Source organism: Amphiura filiformis, chromosome 6, assembly GCF_039555335.1.
Source record: "Amphiura filiformis chromosome 6, Afil_fr2py, whole genome shotgun sequence".
In the NCBI taxonomy this organism is placed as follows: domain Eukaryota; kingdom Metazoa; phylum Echinodermata; class Ophiuroidea; order Amphilepidida; family Amphiuridae; genus Amphiura; species Amphiura filiformis.
The window spans coordinates 46,573,097-46,594,031 of record NC_092633.1 but is presented as its reverse complement, the minus strand read 5'-3'; the positions used below and the strand labels follow the sequence as shown (position 1 = coordinate 46,594,031).

General features: G+C 36.0%; 1 protein-coding gene across 1 annotated transcript in view; it reads left to right on the top strand.

The window, feature by feature from the left end:
- LOC140155500 (glutamate receptor ionotropic, kainate 2-like) overlaps positions 1 to 20,935 on the top strand; it is a 216,589-nt gene that overhangs the window by 177,119 nt on the left and 18,535 nt on the right. Inside the window, exons 5-13 of the mRNA XM_072178363.1 lie at positions 899 to 952; positions 5,480 to 5,509; positions 11,692 to 11,751; positions 13,174 to 13,365; positions 13,903 to 14,064; positions 14,420 to 14,539; positions 16,019 to 16,126; positions 17,705 to 17,899; positions 18,781 to 19,108. Coding sequence (XP_072034464.1) covers positions 899 to 952; positions 5,480 to 5,509; positions 11,692 to 11,751; positions 13,174 to 13,365; positions 13,903 to 14,064; positions 14,420 to 14,539; positions 16,019 to 16,126; positions 17,705 to 17,899; positions 18,781 to 19,108 — 1,249 coding nt within the window. The remainder of the gene's footprint in view (positions 1 to 898; positions 953 to 5,479; positions 5,510 to 11,691; positions 11,752 to 13,173; positions 13,366 to 13,902; positions 14,065 to 14,419; positions 14,540 to 16,018; positions 16,127 to 17,704; positions 17,900 to 18,780; positions 19,109 to 20,935) is intronic.

The window sequence follows — 20,935 nt, the reverse complement described above, 5'->3', positions numbered from 1 at the left end:
TGGCTCATTGGATTCGTCTATATCATAATACCCCGTTGACAGGTGGTACTCCACCATGGGGGGCTGCCACTGAAAGGAAACATATCTCATATTATAGCGTTTTGCTGGAGCTATGAGAAAAATAGGAGCTCTCTTCAGATGCCAAAATCTTCATTTTGATAGGGTAAAGTGTGAGCTAGTGGGGATGAGGTTGTCAATCGGATCACCCAACCAAATTAGTTCGATCTGTCGATCGATCATCAATGCTTGGTCGATGAAATATCAATTAATTGATTATTGTTAATTGTAATAACAAACGGATGTGTGCATGTAATGATGTTAACCAAAGATACAAATTTACCACTATATCAAATTAATTAGTTGATAGTTCATTTTATAACAAGTATCGGAAGCCGCATCGAAGGTCGATCCAAAGATCGAGCACCTTTTGATTGTGCTGCCTAATTAGGCTTGAATCAGGAAAAATAATATTTTGTACAATGTCGTATTGAACCGACAAACAAAATTGAAAGACGAAATTGAAAGCATAAAAGTAAAAGCAAGTTGAGCAATATCACAGAAAAGGGTTTTTTTTTTTCTATCGAAGCACTATAACCATGATAACATACACTGAACCAAACACAATAAATGTACACCTGCGTCCATCGTACGTGACAGATGACTGTTTTACACAACGACCATGCGACACTCGTATATTTTATTTGTTTAGAATTGTTAATTTTTTACTGAATTATTTCTTTATTCATTTTAATTGTTTATTTTAGGTACCATGGCAGGGTCCCGGTCATTTTCGGTTATCAATGTGGCGAGCCAATAAAGAATAGTGTCGATTTTATGATCAAACTATATAAATATATATAATGGTGTTATAATTTATTTTCAATTTTCTGTGGTATAGGCTTCGGTGTACGGGATGACTATAGGTGAATATCAATGGGTACTAGCGTTGCAGGTAAGTTATCACTAACGGGTAAATTGCGGAGTATGGACATATTTATTCTTAAGTTTTCATTTTTTTTTCTATACATTTTATTCTTTTTTCCTTTGTTTTTAAAGGCATATAATCCGTATTATTTTGAGAACATCAATTTTTCTCTGAAAGACCACATTACTCGACGGGTTAAAATATACCTTGAAATTATCAAAATTGTACATTTTTTTGTTTGAATTGAGCTAAATACTATGGTACAATGATATGCTGTGATTAGGGATTTGCTACATTGCGGTCATAAACATCTCAAAAAAAGTAACTAACCTTAAATATTTACCATTATTCAAAAACGAGTGATTGTATTACAAATCTGTAAAATGCGTTGGAAGCAGAATTTATTTCTGCACATTTTGACACCTCATTTGTAGCAATTGACTAAATATTGACGTCACAGCGTACATTTAAATAAATGTAGCCCAAGATTTGAAAGTTGCAGTAAATTGTATTGATTTTGTATTCAGTGTAATGGAAGGAAATCTGTGTAATGATATCTGAGTGTTTTTGCATTGCAAACATTTGTATGTAAGTGCAACTTTCAAATCTGGACCTCACTACATTAAATCATGGAAGTAATACACATGGAAGCTGGTCAAATACTACATCAAAGTGAGTATCATACTTGCCGAGATACTGAACAAAAGCAGTACAGGTGAAAGTGGAACAATTGAGTCAACGCATGGCCAACGTGTACCATGTCTAAAATCAAAGTTCCCGCTTAAAAATCAATAGCAGTACGAGGTCCTGACAATGTTATATTACCGCAGTGCATGACTAGTTTTATGAACACAAACAGATTTTATAAAAATCCCTACGTAATGGTCAGAATGCTATCAGTTTAATTTATACAATTTTATTAAAAGTATGTAATTATATGAAAACCTACCGATTAAATGTATATATATGCTAGACCCTCAGATAGCAGTTTTAAAACAGAAAATGAAATGAAATACAATTTATTTTACGCAGAATGTAAAAATAATACCCGACTCTGGAACATTCTGGTCAACAGCAATTTCGGGCAGCCCCGGCACACAAATAGATGCGGGATTAATTTTATAATGTAACGCATGTGCCAAGTGCGCATATCAATTATTACCGCTTTAGATGTAAATGCATGATTTTCAATATTTTGAAGTTTAAGAAAATCTGTAAGTATAGGGTAGAAATCGATATTTTGATTGGATTTCTGTAATTATGGATTACAAATCTAACATCCCTGTCACTTTTTTCCGAATAAAAACAACATACTTGAAACATAATCAAGAAAAACACGATTTTTGCTCATAATAATAAACCTGTAAATAAACGAACTGGCAATAAAGGCGGCAAGTCTGATCCACATCAAAGACACGCTGACTACATTGTTATCACAATAGCTTGATACGTACCCTCTATAGAATGTTACGTAAATAATTCAATAGGTGTTGGATCGACCAGCTTCCATGTCTCTTACTTCCATGATTAAATTGACCGGCGTTTTATTGTTTTCTGGGCTTTCGTATCAAATGAGGTGTCAAAATGCGCAGAAACGCATTTGACAGATTTGTAATACAATAGCCTCTTTCTTAATAATGGCCATTATTTAAGGTGGGTTAGTTACTTTTTTTGAGATGTTTATATCAAACGTACACGATTAATATACGCTTAATACGGAGGACATTGTTTAACTTCTTTGAGCATGTTTCCGTTTTGAATATTTACACGTGTTTTTATCTTTTTGATTTTATGCAAATTTTTATCATGGTAGTGGATTTTAATATCTAACCTGTTCTCGTTGTCGTCTCCATCATGCCATAATGCTGTATTTATACTCCAGTCGCTAGAGAATATAATATTGATTGAAATCTCACCAATGAGCTTGTTTGTGTCTGCTTGTTTTGGAAAGGTGGGCTGGGTTCATTCGTCCATATGTAATCACTTCTCAGGGAAAATGTAAGGAATCGGCCATGTTTACTATAACCTTTTGCCTAGAAACATTTTGCCTAGCAATATTTTTTACAGGTGCAAATTTTATGGTGCACATGAAAGAAGGAAGTCTTTAGATTACTATTGAGCATGCTCAATTTTGCCAGCTGATAGGATATTCTTCAAATTGGCTTGTTCATGTAACGATGCATTTTAGCCCAATTTTAATTTCTTTGGGGAGGGGAATTCGAGCAGACCGTGTTGACCGATTTTCCTATCCTTTTGCGGAGGTATTTACAGAACCTTGAATATAAGGCCAAAAAAAAATTGTTTGTTTGTCCACGTCCGACCGACCGTGTACCCTGGTCCCGACCGTGTCTTTTTTTTTTTTTTTTTTTTTGATTTTTTTTTTAATTTTTTTTTTTTTTTTTTTTTTTTTTTTTTTTTTTTTTTTTTTTTTTTTTGGTATCGATGGGACATCTTATAAAACAGTGGTTAGTGGTTGAAGAAAGAAAATGCAAAGAAAATGAACAGTATAACATGCAGAACCATCTCAAGAGTTAAACCAGTAAAGTGCTGTGTGTTTTGACTTATTTACCAGTCTTCAAATTGTCAGTTTCAAGTGCAATATCTGTAAAAAAAAATTTTTTTAATCCGACCTACCGACCCAACTGTTTCATAAGCCTCTATGGACAAACAAACAATTTTTTTTGGCCTAATAAGCATGATGCTAGATGTTTGCGACTTCGGAATGCAACGAAGGCATTTTCGAACCTCGACAATACAGAAAATTCTACCTGATTTTAAAGCCTCGTACACTTCTATTTCGCACATATTATTTTGTCACTCTGAATTAAATAAAATTCTAATATTTTAGGCGAAAAAATACCATCCTACATGTTCATATTCGATTTAAGGTAATAATAAACTAATTTTAAAATATCCATATTGTAAGATTCATGGGAGCCATATTTTGTACATTTTCCCACTGCAACGAGTTTTTTGGTACAAATCTCCCGACAAATCTATGTACTATCATAATTATTGTAGGTGGTATACAGAGGCCGAACGGTTAAACGTCTTTCAGGGTAGAACTATTAGAATTTGTCAGGGTAAAATTATTAACCTTCGTTATATTGCTCTGGATTTAAAGAGTGCCGGGTGTGGTGTTTCCCTGGACAAGCCCAGTGCATGTTGGGAAGGAGGAAAAGGCTTTACTGGGTCAAATGTACTCATTAATTACACATCTAAGTATGCATAGTATTTTTTTAGATAATTTATAATTTGCAAGTCAATTTTTATTATGTAATTTCTTAAGAGACTTGTTTGGTACGCCCTTGGGCCACCGTGCCAGACTCGACAGGGTATGTTTTATGTTGACTTTCAAATTATACATTATTGGGCATATCAGTCCTTTTTATTCAGTGACCTCAATATAAAGGTCTACTTCATCCCCGTCTTTGTTTATTCTGTACTTGAATCAAATTATTAACATGTTATTACAAAAATACTTTGCAATACGGTATAGTGCCTACAGCCTTTGACGCAAGGTATACATTCTCTAAAATGGCCAGCCTTGAATCAAGGCTAGGGTTTAATTTACAAGTTGAATGGTATGCAAGTTAAGTACAATCAAGTCATACTCGACAAAAGCGTATAAATTGAAAAGGCAAATGTAGACCAAGCTCGGCTTACCCATTTGATGTTAATACCAGCAGATTATCGTCGGTCTTCTAGTCAGATTAGAGCAGGGGATCCAAAACATTTGGGTCGCAAAATGTGGAGTCACTAGACTAAATCGGAAATAAGATTGAAAATGTTGTAATATATAAACTCCTTATCAAAAGTTTCGAGGTTTGTTTTCATATTTCTGTCTGAAATTATTTGCAACATTATCATATCTAGCCGCAGTTTGTGGCCCTCGCGGATTTAGCGAGCGCGTATAGCGCGAGACGCCACCTCTCTGAATAGTATACTAATAGCAACAAAGCCCGGCGCAATCTCTCTGGAAAGTATACTAATAGCAACAGAGCCCGTGCTAGTTCATATCGTGTTGCATATCAATGGACAGCTGATACCTTCAAAGAAGACGATGCATTATTTTCAAATTGGGGTCGTGACCTGGGTCGTGAGTGCTCTGAGCTGAGCTGAACATGTAGACAAATTAATGACGTCATGTTCTAAAGACAAAAGTTGGGATCCAATGGATATTTTACCGTGTTTTAAAAATAATATTCTCTCATGATTAGAAGTTGTCCATTGTTATTTCTTTTTCAATATAAAATGTTATTAATCTTAATCCCTAAACCAGGGTGCTGATCTATATAAAATATACAAGGGTCCACTATATTGAACCCTGCGGAACCCCCGTGCACATTTTGATCATTATACTACTATTAATGATACAAGAGTCTGCCATCATGCATTCCTAATCCCAAAAGCAGCACCATCCTGATCAATTATAAACTCACACATTGGATCACATTAAAAATCTGAATGTCTTTTTCATGCATCATGCATCAACCACTGCTACTTGGTGTTTCACCATTCTGCACTCTTTCACACTTATCCTACTTCGCACAGATGGGCAATGAACAAGAAGATGACTTCACGGTTTGTTTTGAATCCTTTTTTCCCTTCTTTTGTCTACATCTATAGTATTTCTTACCAGTGGCATAAGTAGTTGACCTGTATTGTAGTTATCTTCCTCTCTCGTTAAGGGATCTGGAATGAGCGTTTTGAGCGTTTCGACAGTATTTTTTGTGGGACATGAGAGCACATCAGACATATCGAATTGCATTCTGAATACGATAATATTTTTCACATTTTTGATATATAACAGTCCTCGAAGTAAATTTTATAAATCTAATGATATATTTTAAGTGTATGTAGCTGGGAGGAAAAAGCCGACGATCAATTGAAAATTTTGACCTTTCATATTGAAGATATGGATTTTTTCCCAAAAAGACCTAATTTTTTTGGTGTTTTGGGAAAAAAATTCAAATCTTCAATATGAAAGGTCAAAATTTTCAATTGATCGTCGGCATTTCATCCCACCTACATACACTTTAAGTATAAATCATCAGATTTATAAAGTTTCCTTCGAGTACTGTTAAATATCAAAAATATCAATTTTGCCATAAAATGTGTATTGCATTGCGAATTTCAAAAAATCAAAATTATTTGATATCAGAAGGACATTCTTCGTATTCAGAATGCAATTCGATATGTCTGATGTGCTCTAATGTCCCACAATAAATACTGTCCAAACGTTCATATCCCAGCCCTTAATGACATCAATGCCCATGGTAAAATGGTGTATCACTCATAAGTTACTTCCTTTTGACGTAGATTTGGTTAACTGTTGTCAATGACTCTTACGTGGAAGAGGTATGTAACATGTAAAAACAATAAAAGGAAGATGTGCCATGCAGTTAATTAAGGTGGTACTACACCCCCTGATAAATTCTGTGACTAATTTTGCATTTTTCTCACAAAATAGCTTCACACTGGTAACAAAAGTTATGTATATTATAGTGGCAAAGAATCCAATTACTTCACTGAAATTTCAGTGATCCAAGATAAGCGGTTCATTATGTTAAGTAATAGGGTATATATAGCGGTACCTCTTTTCTTATCATAAATAACGTACCGCTTGTCTTGTATCACTGAATTTCCAGTGAAGTAACTGGATCCCTTGCATCTATAATATAGATAACTTTTGTTACCGGTGTGTTATCACTTTTTGAGAAAAATGCAAAAATAGCCACAATTTTATCGAGGGGTGTAGAACCACCTTAGGCCATGGTAAAAGAGAAATACATTACTTTTAATATCTGTGTAAGTTACAAGCTTTTTCCACGTGAGTTAATTAAACAGTTAACCTCAACCATTGCAAAAGGAAGCAGATTGTTAGTAATATTACTTCCCAGTGGGCACACAGGTTAGGATTTCGACGTTGTATCAACGTTGATATAACGTCAGGTGTGCCCATTTGGGTATACTGTGTCTCGTCTCAAGTTGAAAGTAACGCCATGTTGGATTTTGTAGAGGCAGACTCGAATCAAGGCGTTTACATTGGTGCGTAGCCAATCGCGAGATTAGGTTAGCGCGCGATTTGGAATCTGTCACTACGAAATGGCGTTACTCTCAACTTGAGATGAGACAGAGTATAGAAGATACGCCTTTTTACTAATATTTGGAAGACAGTAAAAGTACAAATTCATGTCACTGATTCGAGGAAGGTTTCAAATGTTGCAATTTAAAAATGAAGAGCAGTTGGACACAAGGAACATCCAAATTTAGAAAATAACATTTTTTGTCCATAATAATCCATAAATGTCCAGATAGACAATCAAGGTTTGTAATTCTGACAATAAAATGTCTTTGATAATATCCACTTTTTATGGGTAGAATAACCCACGTTGATTCACGTTATCCACGTTAAGTCACGTTATTCACGCTAATTCACGTTATCCCACGTTATCGTTGATCGTTAATTCATGTTATCCATGTTTATCAACTTATGGGGGTACTACACCCCTCGATAAATTTGTGTCTATTATTGCATTTTTCTCAAAAACTAATAACACAGTGGTAACAAAAGTTGTGTATATTATAGGGACAAGAATCCAATTACTACACTGGAATTTCAGTGACCCAAGACAAGCGGTTTGTTATTTATGATAAGAAATAAGGTATCGCTAGGATGTACCTCATTTCCTATCATATATACTAAACTGCTTGTCTTGAGTCACTGATATTTCAGTGTAGTAATTGGATTCCTTGCCCCAATAATATGCATAACTTGTGTTACAGTGTGTTATTATTTTTACCACAGTGGTGTAGTACCCCCTTAATTGGCTGTTTGGACATTTTATGAGCAAAAATGTACTTTTCTGGACTTGGCTGTTCCTGATGGTACCACGCACGATTTCCTGTACGTATGGTGTATCTTGGGCGTACGAGGATCTATTCACGTTGATTAACACATCATATAAATAATTTATTGCTTAATAAAATAGGTTGTCACTGAACCCCGGCAATGAACACCACTAACTTGAGTCACGCTTGTCTTAAATTAGGGAGGAGTATTATATCTTCGTTCGTGTACGCGGCGCTAGTTTATACGCGTTCAACCAATCAGCATGCCTGAATGTAGTAAAGTTGTACGTCACGCGTACAAGTACCGCGTATTGTTTTCTACTGTCTCCTACTTATGCCACTGCCTCTTAACAATCTATAACAAATCGACATGTTTAAGTTTCTTTACGCATGCTCATACCTTTGCAGTCAATGCGGAATGTTTTTCATGTCGACTTATCGAACAACTTCTGCGTCCACCTCACAAAGTAGTTCATAACCTGTCGATAGAATCCACGCTTGCACACATTTTCCCATAGCATGAAATACACATGTATGATTAGTGCTTTTTTGTTTATGGGATGGGGTATGAACGTTTGGACAGTATTTATTGTGGGACATTAGAGCACATCAGACATATCGAATTGCATTCTGAATACGAAGAATGTCCTTCTGATATCAACTAATTTTGATTTTTTGTTGAAATTCACAATGTAATACACATTTTATGGCAAATGATTAAAAATAGATATTTTTGATATTTAACAAAAAAAATTAGGTCTTTTGGGGAAAATAATCCATATCTTCAATATGAAAGGTCAAAATTTTCAATTGATCGTCGGCTTTTCCTCCCAGCTACATACACTTTAAGAATATTTCATTAGATTTATAAAATTTACTTCGAGGACTGTTATATATCAAAAATGTGAAAAATATCAAATTTTAATAATTTGTCATAAAATCTGTATTATATCGTGAATTTCAAAAATCAAAATTATTTGATATCAGAAAGACATTCTTCGTATTCAGAATGCAATTTGATAGGTCTGAGGTGCTCTCATGTCCCACAAAAAATACTGTCGAAACGCCATAAACGCTCATTCCAGATCCCTTAAGGGTGTACATTGAAATATTAGCTGTGTTTGTCAATACAATCCATAATGCCGTAATATTTCACATAAAGCCGGGGCACGTAATAAGAATTCCCAATTTCTTATTTCTCGACCCAAGGGCTAAAAGCAAAATTGTACAATTCCTTTTTCGGGATTGGCCTTTCTTTTCCTTGCTCTTTTTCTTCATTCTGTTTCTTTCTAGTTTTCTCTTCATACAGGCCAATATGCTTATATATAAAGCTTTAAGCTTGGCTTGAGCATTTTGCTTTAGCCTGGTCCCATCAGGACCTAAGTGCGTGTACACCCGGACCGACTGGTTAAACAAACAAACTACATTGTGTGCGGTATAATGAAAATAACGATGGCGCATTAAAAAGGATTGCTACTGACGGCACTTGCTAAACTTCAAACAATACCCTTCTGTTTCAGTTTAATTTTACCTGTATAGCATTGCTTGATCCATAACAATAGAAGCCTGTAACGCGCAATTATAATTTTAGATTACGAAACTAGTATAAATGTTAAAAGGAGAATGAAAAACTCAATTAGATAGTACTCTTTTGCATACAACTACATAAAAGTGTCGCGACATTGCTGAAAAAAGAATTCCGCAAACTGTAGTTGAGCATTGATCCAATATCTTGGCGATTTCACATGACGTACTGCATGGAAATGTTCTTTGCGTGAAATAAGTAAGATTGTGTTAATAGATGGGATGGAAGGTGTCACTTGTGGTGACATCAAGCGCCTATTCAGTTCTTAAGGGGTACTACACCCTCGATAAATTTTTGTCTATTTTTGCATTTTCTCAAAAACTAATAACACAGTGGTAACAAAAGCTACGTATATTATAGGGGCAAGGAATCCAGTTACTACACTGGAATTTCAGTGACCCAAGACAAGTGGTTTGTTATTTATGATAAGAAAAGAGGTACCGCTAGAATGTACCTCATTTTCTATCATATAAACTGAACCGCTTGTCTTTAGTCACTGAAATTTCATTGTAGTAATCGGATTCCTTGCCCCAATAATATACATAACTTTTGTTATCAGTGTGTTATTATTTTTTGAAAAAAATGCAAAAATAGTCACGAATTTACCACAGGGGTGTAGTACCCCCTTAAACAATGGCGGAAAGACGGGAATTTGAATGCAGAGATAAAGAAACTTTAGTCCACACAATGTCCAGATGGTGTCAAATGAATTTTAAATGGAATGAACAAATTATGCAGCTCCATCTGAATTTCATACACACTCTGATAAAGATTCAATCCGAATCTTCCACTGAGGGAGAGTGAGTTTCAAATGGAGCTGCTAATGTGTTATTTGCATTTGAAATTCATACTCCCCCTGTGGAATATATTCCAAAATCTTCCACAGGGGTATTGCGGATTTTAAATGGAATAGCCCGTACCAGGATAATGGTGGTCAGAGAATGATTCATGGATGTGTTGGGTGAAAAAAAATCACCAGCCTTAGAACACAAAGATCATTCAAGGTGTGGATGACTTAGAAGTAAGAAATGTCACGTGGTTTTCCAGTACGACACCGGGTGACATTGAATCGCACCAAATATATTGCAGAAAAAATTTAGAGAGCATTGTATATAAGGCATTGGACATTTTTCTTCGTCTTTCCGCCATTATAAGCACTATCATTTAATATGCGCATGATGTCAGCACAAGTGACACCTTCCATCCCATTTATTAGCCTAATCTCACTTATTTCAGCAAAGCATATTTCCATCCATGCAGTACGTCACGTGACATCGACAGATATCGATAAATGTTCAACTTACAGTTTACAGAATTTTTCTTTTTCCGGCAATGTTCCAGTACTTTTGTATAGTGTGTGTAGAGCACCAATTTGATAGACTTTTGTAGGTTAGCTCCAGAGTTAGCTGGAACTCTCTAACAGTAATGCATGGTATATAATAAGAAACGGAATTTGTAAATATAAGGGAAGGGAAATATATAGACATAATAAATTGTGATCTATATAATTATGTTTTCCTTATTAAAATTAGTATTGATTTTCACTTACTGGCGAATAGTAGGTTACAATAAACCGTGTATATAAACAGTATGCTTCGGCTATATTTATAAATATGTATTTATAAATAAGCATGTGACCACCTCAGCGCTGCCATAACAGCTTGTGGACAGTAAGTCTCGAAGTGACCTTCTACATAGCGGGTGGCCTTCCTTTTCGTTTGAATGCAAAAGCGGTAAACAACACGAGACAACTGTGCAGCTAAATTGTCTATTTTGTTCAACTTTGTGATTATTGTAAACGTTTCCGTCGATAAACATTTTATCCGTCGACAAATACTTTCAAAATGCTGTTTTTGAAAACACATTACAAATGCGTTTTATAATTTTGCTATTCAATTAATACTTAAATTTGATGGTATTTATCTTAAGAGTTTCTATCCTTTTCAATTTCATGATGATTTGGTCACGCTTGCTGGTTTTGGTATGTCGTGCCCATGGGTCACGTGCGTATGTTTAAATACATATTTATAAATATAGTCCAAGGTAGCTGATAAAAAGAACTTTAGATTGCCGAAAATAATATAAAGAATCGGTTTATAATAATTTGTTATTTGTCCGTATGCGATATTCACAACGATTTGACAATATTGACTTCATTGAGAAGAAGTAATATAGTTTAGCCGAAACTAATGCATATCAAAATTCACCAGACACTGCAATTATTAGAGTATGAAATTGTTTCCTGAACAATTATATTGTTTTAAGTATTATTTTCCTTCTGGTTTGAAACCTTAATCGCTAACGTAATATTTGGTTGTCATTTTAGGAGCTGGACGAATCCATATCTACTCTTGGTACACCACCACCAGATCTACAAGGGAATAGCGTAAGTTTTACTTACATATGGGTGTTACTCTATACTACCATGCAAATGTGTTTTAATTCCAACTGGCAAAGCAGACTGTGTTGTTGTTTTATTGACTTCACTATTAAATACTCTTCTTTTAATACTCCCACTAAGCTAAAATAACAGTGTGTATACTTTTACAAAGATGTAAACGTTTCAGTTACCTACCGTGAAGGCGGTAACTATGCTAAAACAATGTTTTAGGTACACATTATAAAAGTTCTATGTGAGATAACTTTAACATGCGGCATTTTGTGACCAGGCAAGTGACCGGTTATGTTTATTACTCACTAGTATAGACGAATCCAACGAGCCAAGTCATGGTCAGGATTTGGTCGGCCATTATTGGGTCCCCGCAACATCAAACTGGTGTTGTGACTGCCCAATTGGGTGGCTTAAAGCCGCTTAAAAATCGATGTTAGATTCTTTTGTGTTGTAAACTGTCATCATTCTTTTGTCTACGTGTAACACGGGTGATAGAAAGCAGTTTAAAATACCCACCAAGGCCGCATCATTTCACATTTTAGGTGAGATTGAGCCGACGGGGACCAGCTTTGCCTGCCATTGAGGTGTACAAATGCGTGAAATTGGATTTGTCTATAGCTAAGGACACACATTCTTCTTCATTGTTGCGTATAACCGGTACAATCGCAAAGTTTCAAGATCAACTACGAGCATCATTCAAAAGGTTCTGCCTCCAAACCCATATCTCAGATTCTACAAGTAGCAGCCCTGTCATGTTTCCTCCGACTACAACCTAGAGTCTTGTCTAGCTAGCTTTTTCATTTGTTGTAGACAATTTGGCAAAAGTTAAATCACGATTCAGTACCGCGGATATTTAGAAAATCTGTACATATTATCTACAAAGAAGACCAAATTGATCTGCCAATAAAATACCATTTGGTCACCTCCTTACTGACATTATTAGGGATGAAATCAAAACTCAACCGCCGGTTCCGAGCGATTCCGTCCGGTTACCATTGTTTAGAACAATAGCAACTGGACAAGCTTTGATTTCGTCCCATAAAGGACATTGAAAATTATGTAAAATGACAAAAAAAACTGCTGCACCCCAACAATACCGCGGATTTCTAGCAAAATTAGCTATTTCGTTTAAAATGCACACACCCCTGTGAACTTGTGTGTTAATATCCAGGTGAAAAATATTGTGTTGAAATTTATTTGTACTTTTTACTTTATTAAGTACAGTTGGATTTAACACAATTTGACATCAAATGAAAACATTTATTTGTACTTTTAACTTTTTGTGGATGAAATTGGTTGGATTCCAAATCAGTGTGGTTTTTAAATGGAATATCCCATTTAGACCAGATAATGATTTTTTTAATGACTGGACTGTAATCGTGGCTTACTTTTAATCGACTTTTTTCAACTTTACAGGATATTAGTGAGCATGGAGTACGATTCTTTAATGGGTCTCCTGGAATTATGACGATGATAAAACAACACGTTGTTTTGAGAAACTACCCGGATACTTATCGTGAAGCGTGGAAAGTACTAGCACCCGATCTTGAGATACAAGAGAATACAAATTTCTCACACTTTCCCGCGGACCACTTTGGAACCTTAGATGTAAGTCAATATTTTGAACTGTACTTTAATAACCCCATGAGAACTACCTGCCGATTGGCCAAAAAGAACTTTTCATTATCAATTGGCCCAATCAGCAACATTGTTAGAACAATTTCACCACGCAAAAAATTGGGAGTGAATTATTGGCAAAGGTCCATTCTGATTGGTGATAAAAGTGAAGATATCATGTAATTGACCAATCAGAGGCAATGTTAGATCGACAGGTAGCGACAGCACACCTGTGATAGAAGCACACGGGAACAAATACAGTAATGTTTGTAAACAAAGGAATATGATGTCTTTTACGACAGTGTATTTGTTTGCCATAACTTGGTGCTTTGAAGTGATTTAAAGCAGCTCCTGATCTTATTTGCATGCATCGCATAGTATATATAAAAAGTGTACAGGCCGAATTGCTATAAATAAAACAAATAAATACATGAGTACAATTCACCTATCTGCAAACTGAGTTGCTAAATATTAAAAGACATCTTGTAATCATGTATATTATTAGTACTCTGTTTCATTATTTTACAGTTTCAAGCAGCTTATTTGTACGATGCAATACAAATTTTGACGCCCGCCATCTCTAATGTGGTTCAAAGAGGGCAGTGGACCGACCGTAATACAGGCACGTGTTACTCAGAGTCACCAGACGAATGGAGAACTGGTAGAAGAATTGTCAGGAAAAATCTGAAGGTTTGTGTTGACATCAGTTTCTATGACATGAACAATTATATTGTTTCTTGAATCAATTGCAACCTCTGCTGCTCAATTCGTAAGAGTTGGGATTTTTGAGATACAACTGGCTAATGGAAGCCATGTTGAGAGTTTTCTCTTTGGAAATGAGATTATTTTGATCTGTAGTGGTTGTACTTGGCATTTTTTTCACGCGCATTTTGTGACCAGTAATTAGATCATCTATCCCTAAGAGGGGTAGGTACCACAATGAACAGAATATTTTGATTTTTCATTCCCATTATTATAGGCCTCCATAGAAAATGAATGGCACGTAAAAGTATTTAAAATGTATGTATATTATTATTTTTTGCAGAATACTCAAGAACATGGGCTCATCGGACCGATACAATTCAATCACAGAGGCTATAATGACAATATTACAATGGACATAGTTAGCATAGAAAGTCGTAATAATCTGACGAAATCTTGGCACGTAAGTAACCGTTTTCTTTAGCAGGAAAATTGCCGAAAAACGCCCCCCCCCCCAATCAGACCCGGTGCCCCCAAATTATGGTCGGTCCCCCCTGTGATGACATACGCTACGCCACTGTTCTTTAGATTTGTGAACACCTTTCTATCGCCTTTTTCATAGCTACAAATTATAGTATATTTAAAACTAGAAACAAGTTTTGTAATCCTTAATTGACCTTTCCGGTAAATCCCATATTATTTTCTTTGCGGTTAGACCTGAGATGTTGTCATTTGACGTAACGCTGATGTGCACATCGTTTAGCGAACATCGCTACTGCGCATTTCAAAGCCGTGAAGTGCGCAGTAACGATATGCGCATCGGCATCACGATATCACGTGTCAACTCGCAAAGAACTGTGGGATTTACTGAAAAGGTCAATACCACTTACATATTACTATGCAGGAGCGTCATGTCCTTACGTTCCTCCAGGATTGACGCACATGTTGCTATTTATGAAGAAAGGTCTGATAACACCAAAGAAGAAGAGCAAATTTTGATATAGCGTCTTCGTACACTAAAATGAGTTGTGTTCTTTGCATTGCACCATTTGATTATTCAGGGGACATACAATTTCGGTACAGGCAAAATTGGTTATATGTGACGTAAATGGAGAAATAGCCAAAAATCTACCCAGGGTGATTTTATCACAATTTGGGGTTTGTTGCGAATTTGTGATGTTAATAATTTTTAAGACATTTTTCAAGGTAATTCCTACTTTCAACATTGTCAATAATATTTTTAAAGGCCGATATCTCAATTTCCAATTTTATAATACCATAACTTACGAACTCAATATCTTCGCTTTGGAATGTTCGATTTCATTGGAAAAAACAGCGTTGTGGAGCAAAATATCTCTATTATTTAAGATATGTAAAAACCTCAGAATTGATAACCTGCCCAAAAGTGTTTCCTTTGGACATGACACGTCACATATTTTGCCGCCAATTAACTATTTCTGCGGGCCGAGAAACTACCTGTCCACACTGTCAAAAACTTTCTCAAAGTCCACAAAGCTCATTAGAAGTGGAATTTCCTATATAATATTCTGTTTTATGATGTACAAAAAGTACAAACATAATAGCGGCACATATTAATAGAATGTAATCATTGTGGTTTTAAAGTATTTTTGTGGTAATCAGGAGGTTTATCACTCAGAATCTCATATTTGAAAAAAACACTTTCTCCCTCACCAATTCATGAAAATCATTTGGACGAGAACCAAAATATTAATTTTATACGACCTAATAGCACCTATTAGGATGAGACCTTTATCAAAAGCTTATAACAATGGTTTCACCTTGGGTCACCAACTTTTAATACAAGTGCAGAAACAATAAGCAACTAACACAATATGCTTGTATACCGGCTCCTTTAGATACCTTGTAAGTTGTTTTTACTTTATGGACTATTCATCTTTAACTTGTCCCCGTTTTTTCACAGATTGGCACGTGGGATCCAATTAATGAACTTTCACTATCCCGTGGACCATTTACCAGGAGTTTCGATGAATTCATTAAAAATAACACGCTGCGTATTGTAACTATTGTGGTAAGTTTATTTTCTATAAAACAGTACTTATCCCTCACCATACGGGTGTCGACTGCAGACGGCAAATTTCAAATTTTCTTTTAAAATTCTAAAAAATTCAGATTTGTATATTTTCATGACCATATTTGGAATTAGCATGAAAATGCATTAAAATGAGTACAAACAAGCCTAGTATTGGCTATTGGTTTAGTGATTTGGGGGAAATATCCCAAAACAGGGACTTTGATAATGGCCAGCACGCGGAGTATTATTGCCCCTATTGAGTAAAGCGTATGATATCCCCTTGACGTCTCCTGCAGCGGAAGACACTGCGGACATTTTAGCCGCTGCGGAACACACTAGGAACGGCTTCAAAACTCAACAGCCGGTTGCCCACCGGTTCCACATCGGTTTATATTGTTCTAAAAAATGGAACTTGGTTCAACCGCCGGTCAACCGCCGGTCGAGTTTTGAAGGTGCACCCTAGCGGAAATTAATTCTCTGTGTGTGTCACAACTGCAAAACGCCCGTAAGAGGTCCGAGTATAATTAACCTGATTTTTTTCGTTTGTGGAAAATTATCCAGCATTTCATCTGTGCAATGGACTATTCCAGTTCAAATCTATACACCCCATGAAAGACATGACCTCAATCCCCACCACAGGGATGCAGATTTCAGCAGACTCCCAAAACTTCTCTATGGGGATGCTATTAGGTCTATCATATCAAACGCTTTGGGAAAGTCGGTAAGAACGACCGTTCCGACGTTGTTGACCTTGTTAGCACCTTGATGGAGAGTGTAGAGGATATTGTTCATCAGATAAAGGGAAGTTTAGATACCCCTCATACTGCAGTTACTGTCCGTTTTCCTATATACAATACACAGAGCTCTCACAATTGACGCGTGACCTCTACAAGTAGTGTATGTTAGAAGTATATGCAATTGCCTAGTTAACGTCACCTGTGTGAAAAATAACCGGCCAATATTTAAAGTATTCTCTGAAATTCTAGAACATATAGTTATGTAACATGTCCTAAATGTTTAGCTAATTTAGGTGTTTGGAAATATTCGCACTTTTGTGTTTTAGGAAGGATATGTAAACGACATATAACACCAAAAAAAAGAAGAAATTATTTCCAAACCGTGTTAAGTCTGCAAACCATTATGCTTCTCATTTTCAAGAACGCTGGTTAACAATAAGCAGACTATTGTCTCATTTCGTAAACAAAAGCCCACACAGCATTAATTGTTACCTTGCATTCGCTTTATAATCGTTCACCCAACTGAAACTATAATACCAGCTCATTGTTCATTGCACAGGTAAAACAGAAACATGTGTAGTGTGGATTTAACCAGAGAAGATCTGATGTAACATAGTTGAGCTGTTTTCATTGAGTGTTATCTTGGTTTAATAGCTGGGGTTTAAGTCCTGCAAAGGTCGTAGTGAATTCTACTGTAGACATGACTGCATCATGGTGATATTTCCAAATTGTTTGGAATCAATTTTATCTTCGATGTCTTCCGAAACCAACTTATAACAAAGCCTTCACATTATAGTTTGTTGATTATGCGTATTTTATTTCTTTTATTATAAAACAGGAAGCACCTTTTGTAAGCTATGAAGAAGTAGTGCAAGGTCATAAATATTCCGGATTCTGCATAGATATGTTAGAATACATAGCTACCCGGTTAAAATTTCGATACGAGCTTTATCTCGTCCCGGACGGAAATTACGGAACAGAGGATCTCGAAACCGGGACATGGAATGGTATGATTGGAGAGGTTTACTATGGGGTAAGATGATCAACTGTAATATTAAATAGTTTGGGGCTCTATTGGGGTGGGGAGGCCAACATTTGAGTGGATGCATATAGGTGAGTTTGAAACTACAATTCGGTGACGGAGTTAAATTGAAAAGAGCGGGTAATATGTTGGACGAATCGGTGAAAAGGAAGTAAAAAAATCCTAATTATATCCATTCTGTTTTCATTAAAAAAACCAGAACAACAGTGGTTTTAGATAACAATATACATAGTTCTTATGGGCCGTATTGGGGTGGGGAGGCCAATTTAACGTTTCAGTGGATGCATGTAGACCGAAGTTTGAAACTACAGTTCGGCGACAGAGTTTAAATTGAAAAAAGCGGGTAATATGATTGGCGAATCTGTGAATGGAAGTAAAAACTCCTAATTCTACCGATTCTGGTTTCGTAAAAAACAACAACAGTGGTTTAAACCACACCATAAACAAGAAAGGTATAGGAAAAGTTTTCAAAAGTACCACAAAATAATAAACTATCTTGTTCACATGACCAGCCCAGCGGGTCAGTTGCCCGATGAACTTTGTGAATCAAAACTATTCATAAACCCAAGATACCAATATTTAGTCGCTAATAACTATATAATGCAAATATAGTAGTTACTTTCTCAAGACCAAACATATTCGTAGATCAATGGATTGTGGCAGTATCGTGGTTGGGTATCTTCCTATAACATCAGATTCCAATTGTTATTCAGTCATCTGAACTTGGTGTAGCTGAATCGCGCGTGAAACATAAAATACATTGGAAACCTTTGTTTGGTATTTTCTGTTCTTTATTCGAATATCTTTTGTTCTGAAAACAAAAAGCTGAAAATATGCTGCAATTTTAACTGTCTTTTTGTTTTTGGTTCTAGAGAGCAGATCTTGCTGTGGCGGGAATGGTTATAAACTCTGACCGTGAGGCAGTCGTGGATTTTACAAAACCTTACATGAACTATGGTGTCGGAATATTAATGAGAAAGCCGACAGAAAAAAGTAACATTTTTGCATTTTTGGCGCCATTGGATATATTTGTATGGGGTTCTGTGTTAGCCTCACTATTTGTGATTGGATTTTTAATATACCTTGTGGATAGACTGAGTCCTTACAGTACTTATCGGCAGAATGACAAAGATTCCAATGTAGATGAATTTAACTTAAAGAACAGTATGTGGTTTGCTTTTGCTTCGTGCATGCAGCAAGGTATGTTGAATTTACATCAGTTTTGTTTCTATTGTTATGTATCTAAGGGTAATATTGCCTGAGGTGGAGCTTTTGTGAAGCAGTGTACATAACTTTGTAGCTATACGCTGTAGAAGTGACGTCATAATCGGATTAACTACCATAGCAATAGATTAATACAATTTTTGAATATACCGCGTTGCACTGCAGCAGGTTGCACTCATCACCTGTCTTCAATCAAATAATAGATTGAATACAATACCGCTCTGTTCAAAGAGACTAATCTTACAGGTGCAAGTGATTAGCATTTCTTTGAAATCTATGGTTCAATGCATCGGTACCGCATGAACGTTGTAGTGCTGGGCGATATTGCCAAAATTGTATTCATCTATTGCTATGGTAGTTAATCCGATTAACTACGTCACTTCTACGGCGTATAACGCCGTGACTATACCATAACATTGCTATTCTTCGTCATTTATATATAATTATAACGTTCTTCTGTTAATGTAAAGATTTCAAATATTCATCCAACCACGCACACGTGTATAAGTCGTATGGACATGCTGAAAGCATTGTGCTATGGATGACTGGATTCAAAAGAGCCCAGTAGCAGTTTTTTTAATTATATATATATTATAATTTACATTATAATTTATATTTTTAATATATATATAAGTAGCTCGTCAACTATGAAATGGCATTTGATAAATGTAAGCAACCTGCACCACCGAAAACCAATAAACGTGAGGTTTTTATTATTTATTTTTATACACAGCTCAGCGATATGAGCCCATGCGAGATCGCGAAGAACTTGAAGCAAAAGTAGTCACCAAGGAAGAAACCGTAAAAAGTAATTTTTGTTCTAAAAAAACCCTTAATGATAATGGCAATGCCAGGGTTGCTATGGTACAACATCCTATTTGGTCCTATCGGTGCCCCGATATCATGCTTATTAAAATTCATTACATCACCAGGGTATGACAGAAAGACTCATCGGTACCTTACCGGGACACCGATAGTGCTATAAGACCAAATAAGACGTGATGCCCAAATGTTACAAAATAAAATCAAATGCCGTTTCATAGTAAGGTGCCAAGTATATGTTGTGAGTCACGCAAGTACATCATCATAAGTAACCCTGGCGTTGTCCATTGCAAGACTACGAGAGAATACTTGCAGAATTCTTCAGAATCATGACTTAAAACTGTTTGGAAAGATATTGATGCATCTAGTCGGCTCAGTGCTACTGATATTATATGCATTAAACATATTACTGCGAAAAGAGTATAATGATTCTAATGACATGCAGGTGTCCTTTCATTTCCTCCACTGCCGGTTATTGCCACCACTACAACTACCACTACCACCACAACCACAACCATCCCCACCACCATAACTACAATATTTTATTTTCATAAAAAGTAGAAAATAGTATTGTATCAGTATTGTGTTAAAAAAAGGGAGTCGGAGGGCAAACTGCTCCCCATAAAATTTTCAGGGATAAAATGGAGACGGCAAAGAGTAAAATGGCCTTAAAATTACTAAAAAGGAGACAAAAACTTGACAAATGGGGAGGAAAATTTGCCTTTCACACTAAAACCCTGGCTACGCTACTGGAAGGTGCCACCCCGGTGTTTTATGAAAAGTCAACCCACCCCAAATGGGCACATATCACCCACTACGCACACCGGAGGGTCCCGACTTTCGGGTGCAATTTGAGCACCCAAGGGTAGTCGATTGCTGGAAACACTCCTGTTACCTAGATTATTTGTAAAATATATTGATCCAAATCGTGCTACGGGAAGGTGAATATGAACCCAGGGGTGAATTTTAAGGGATACAGAA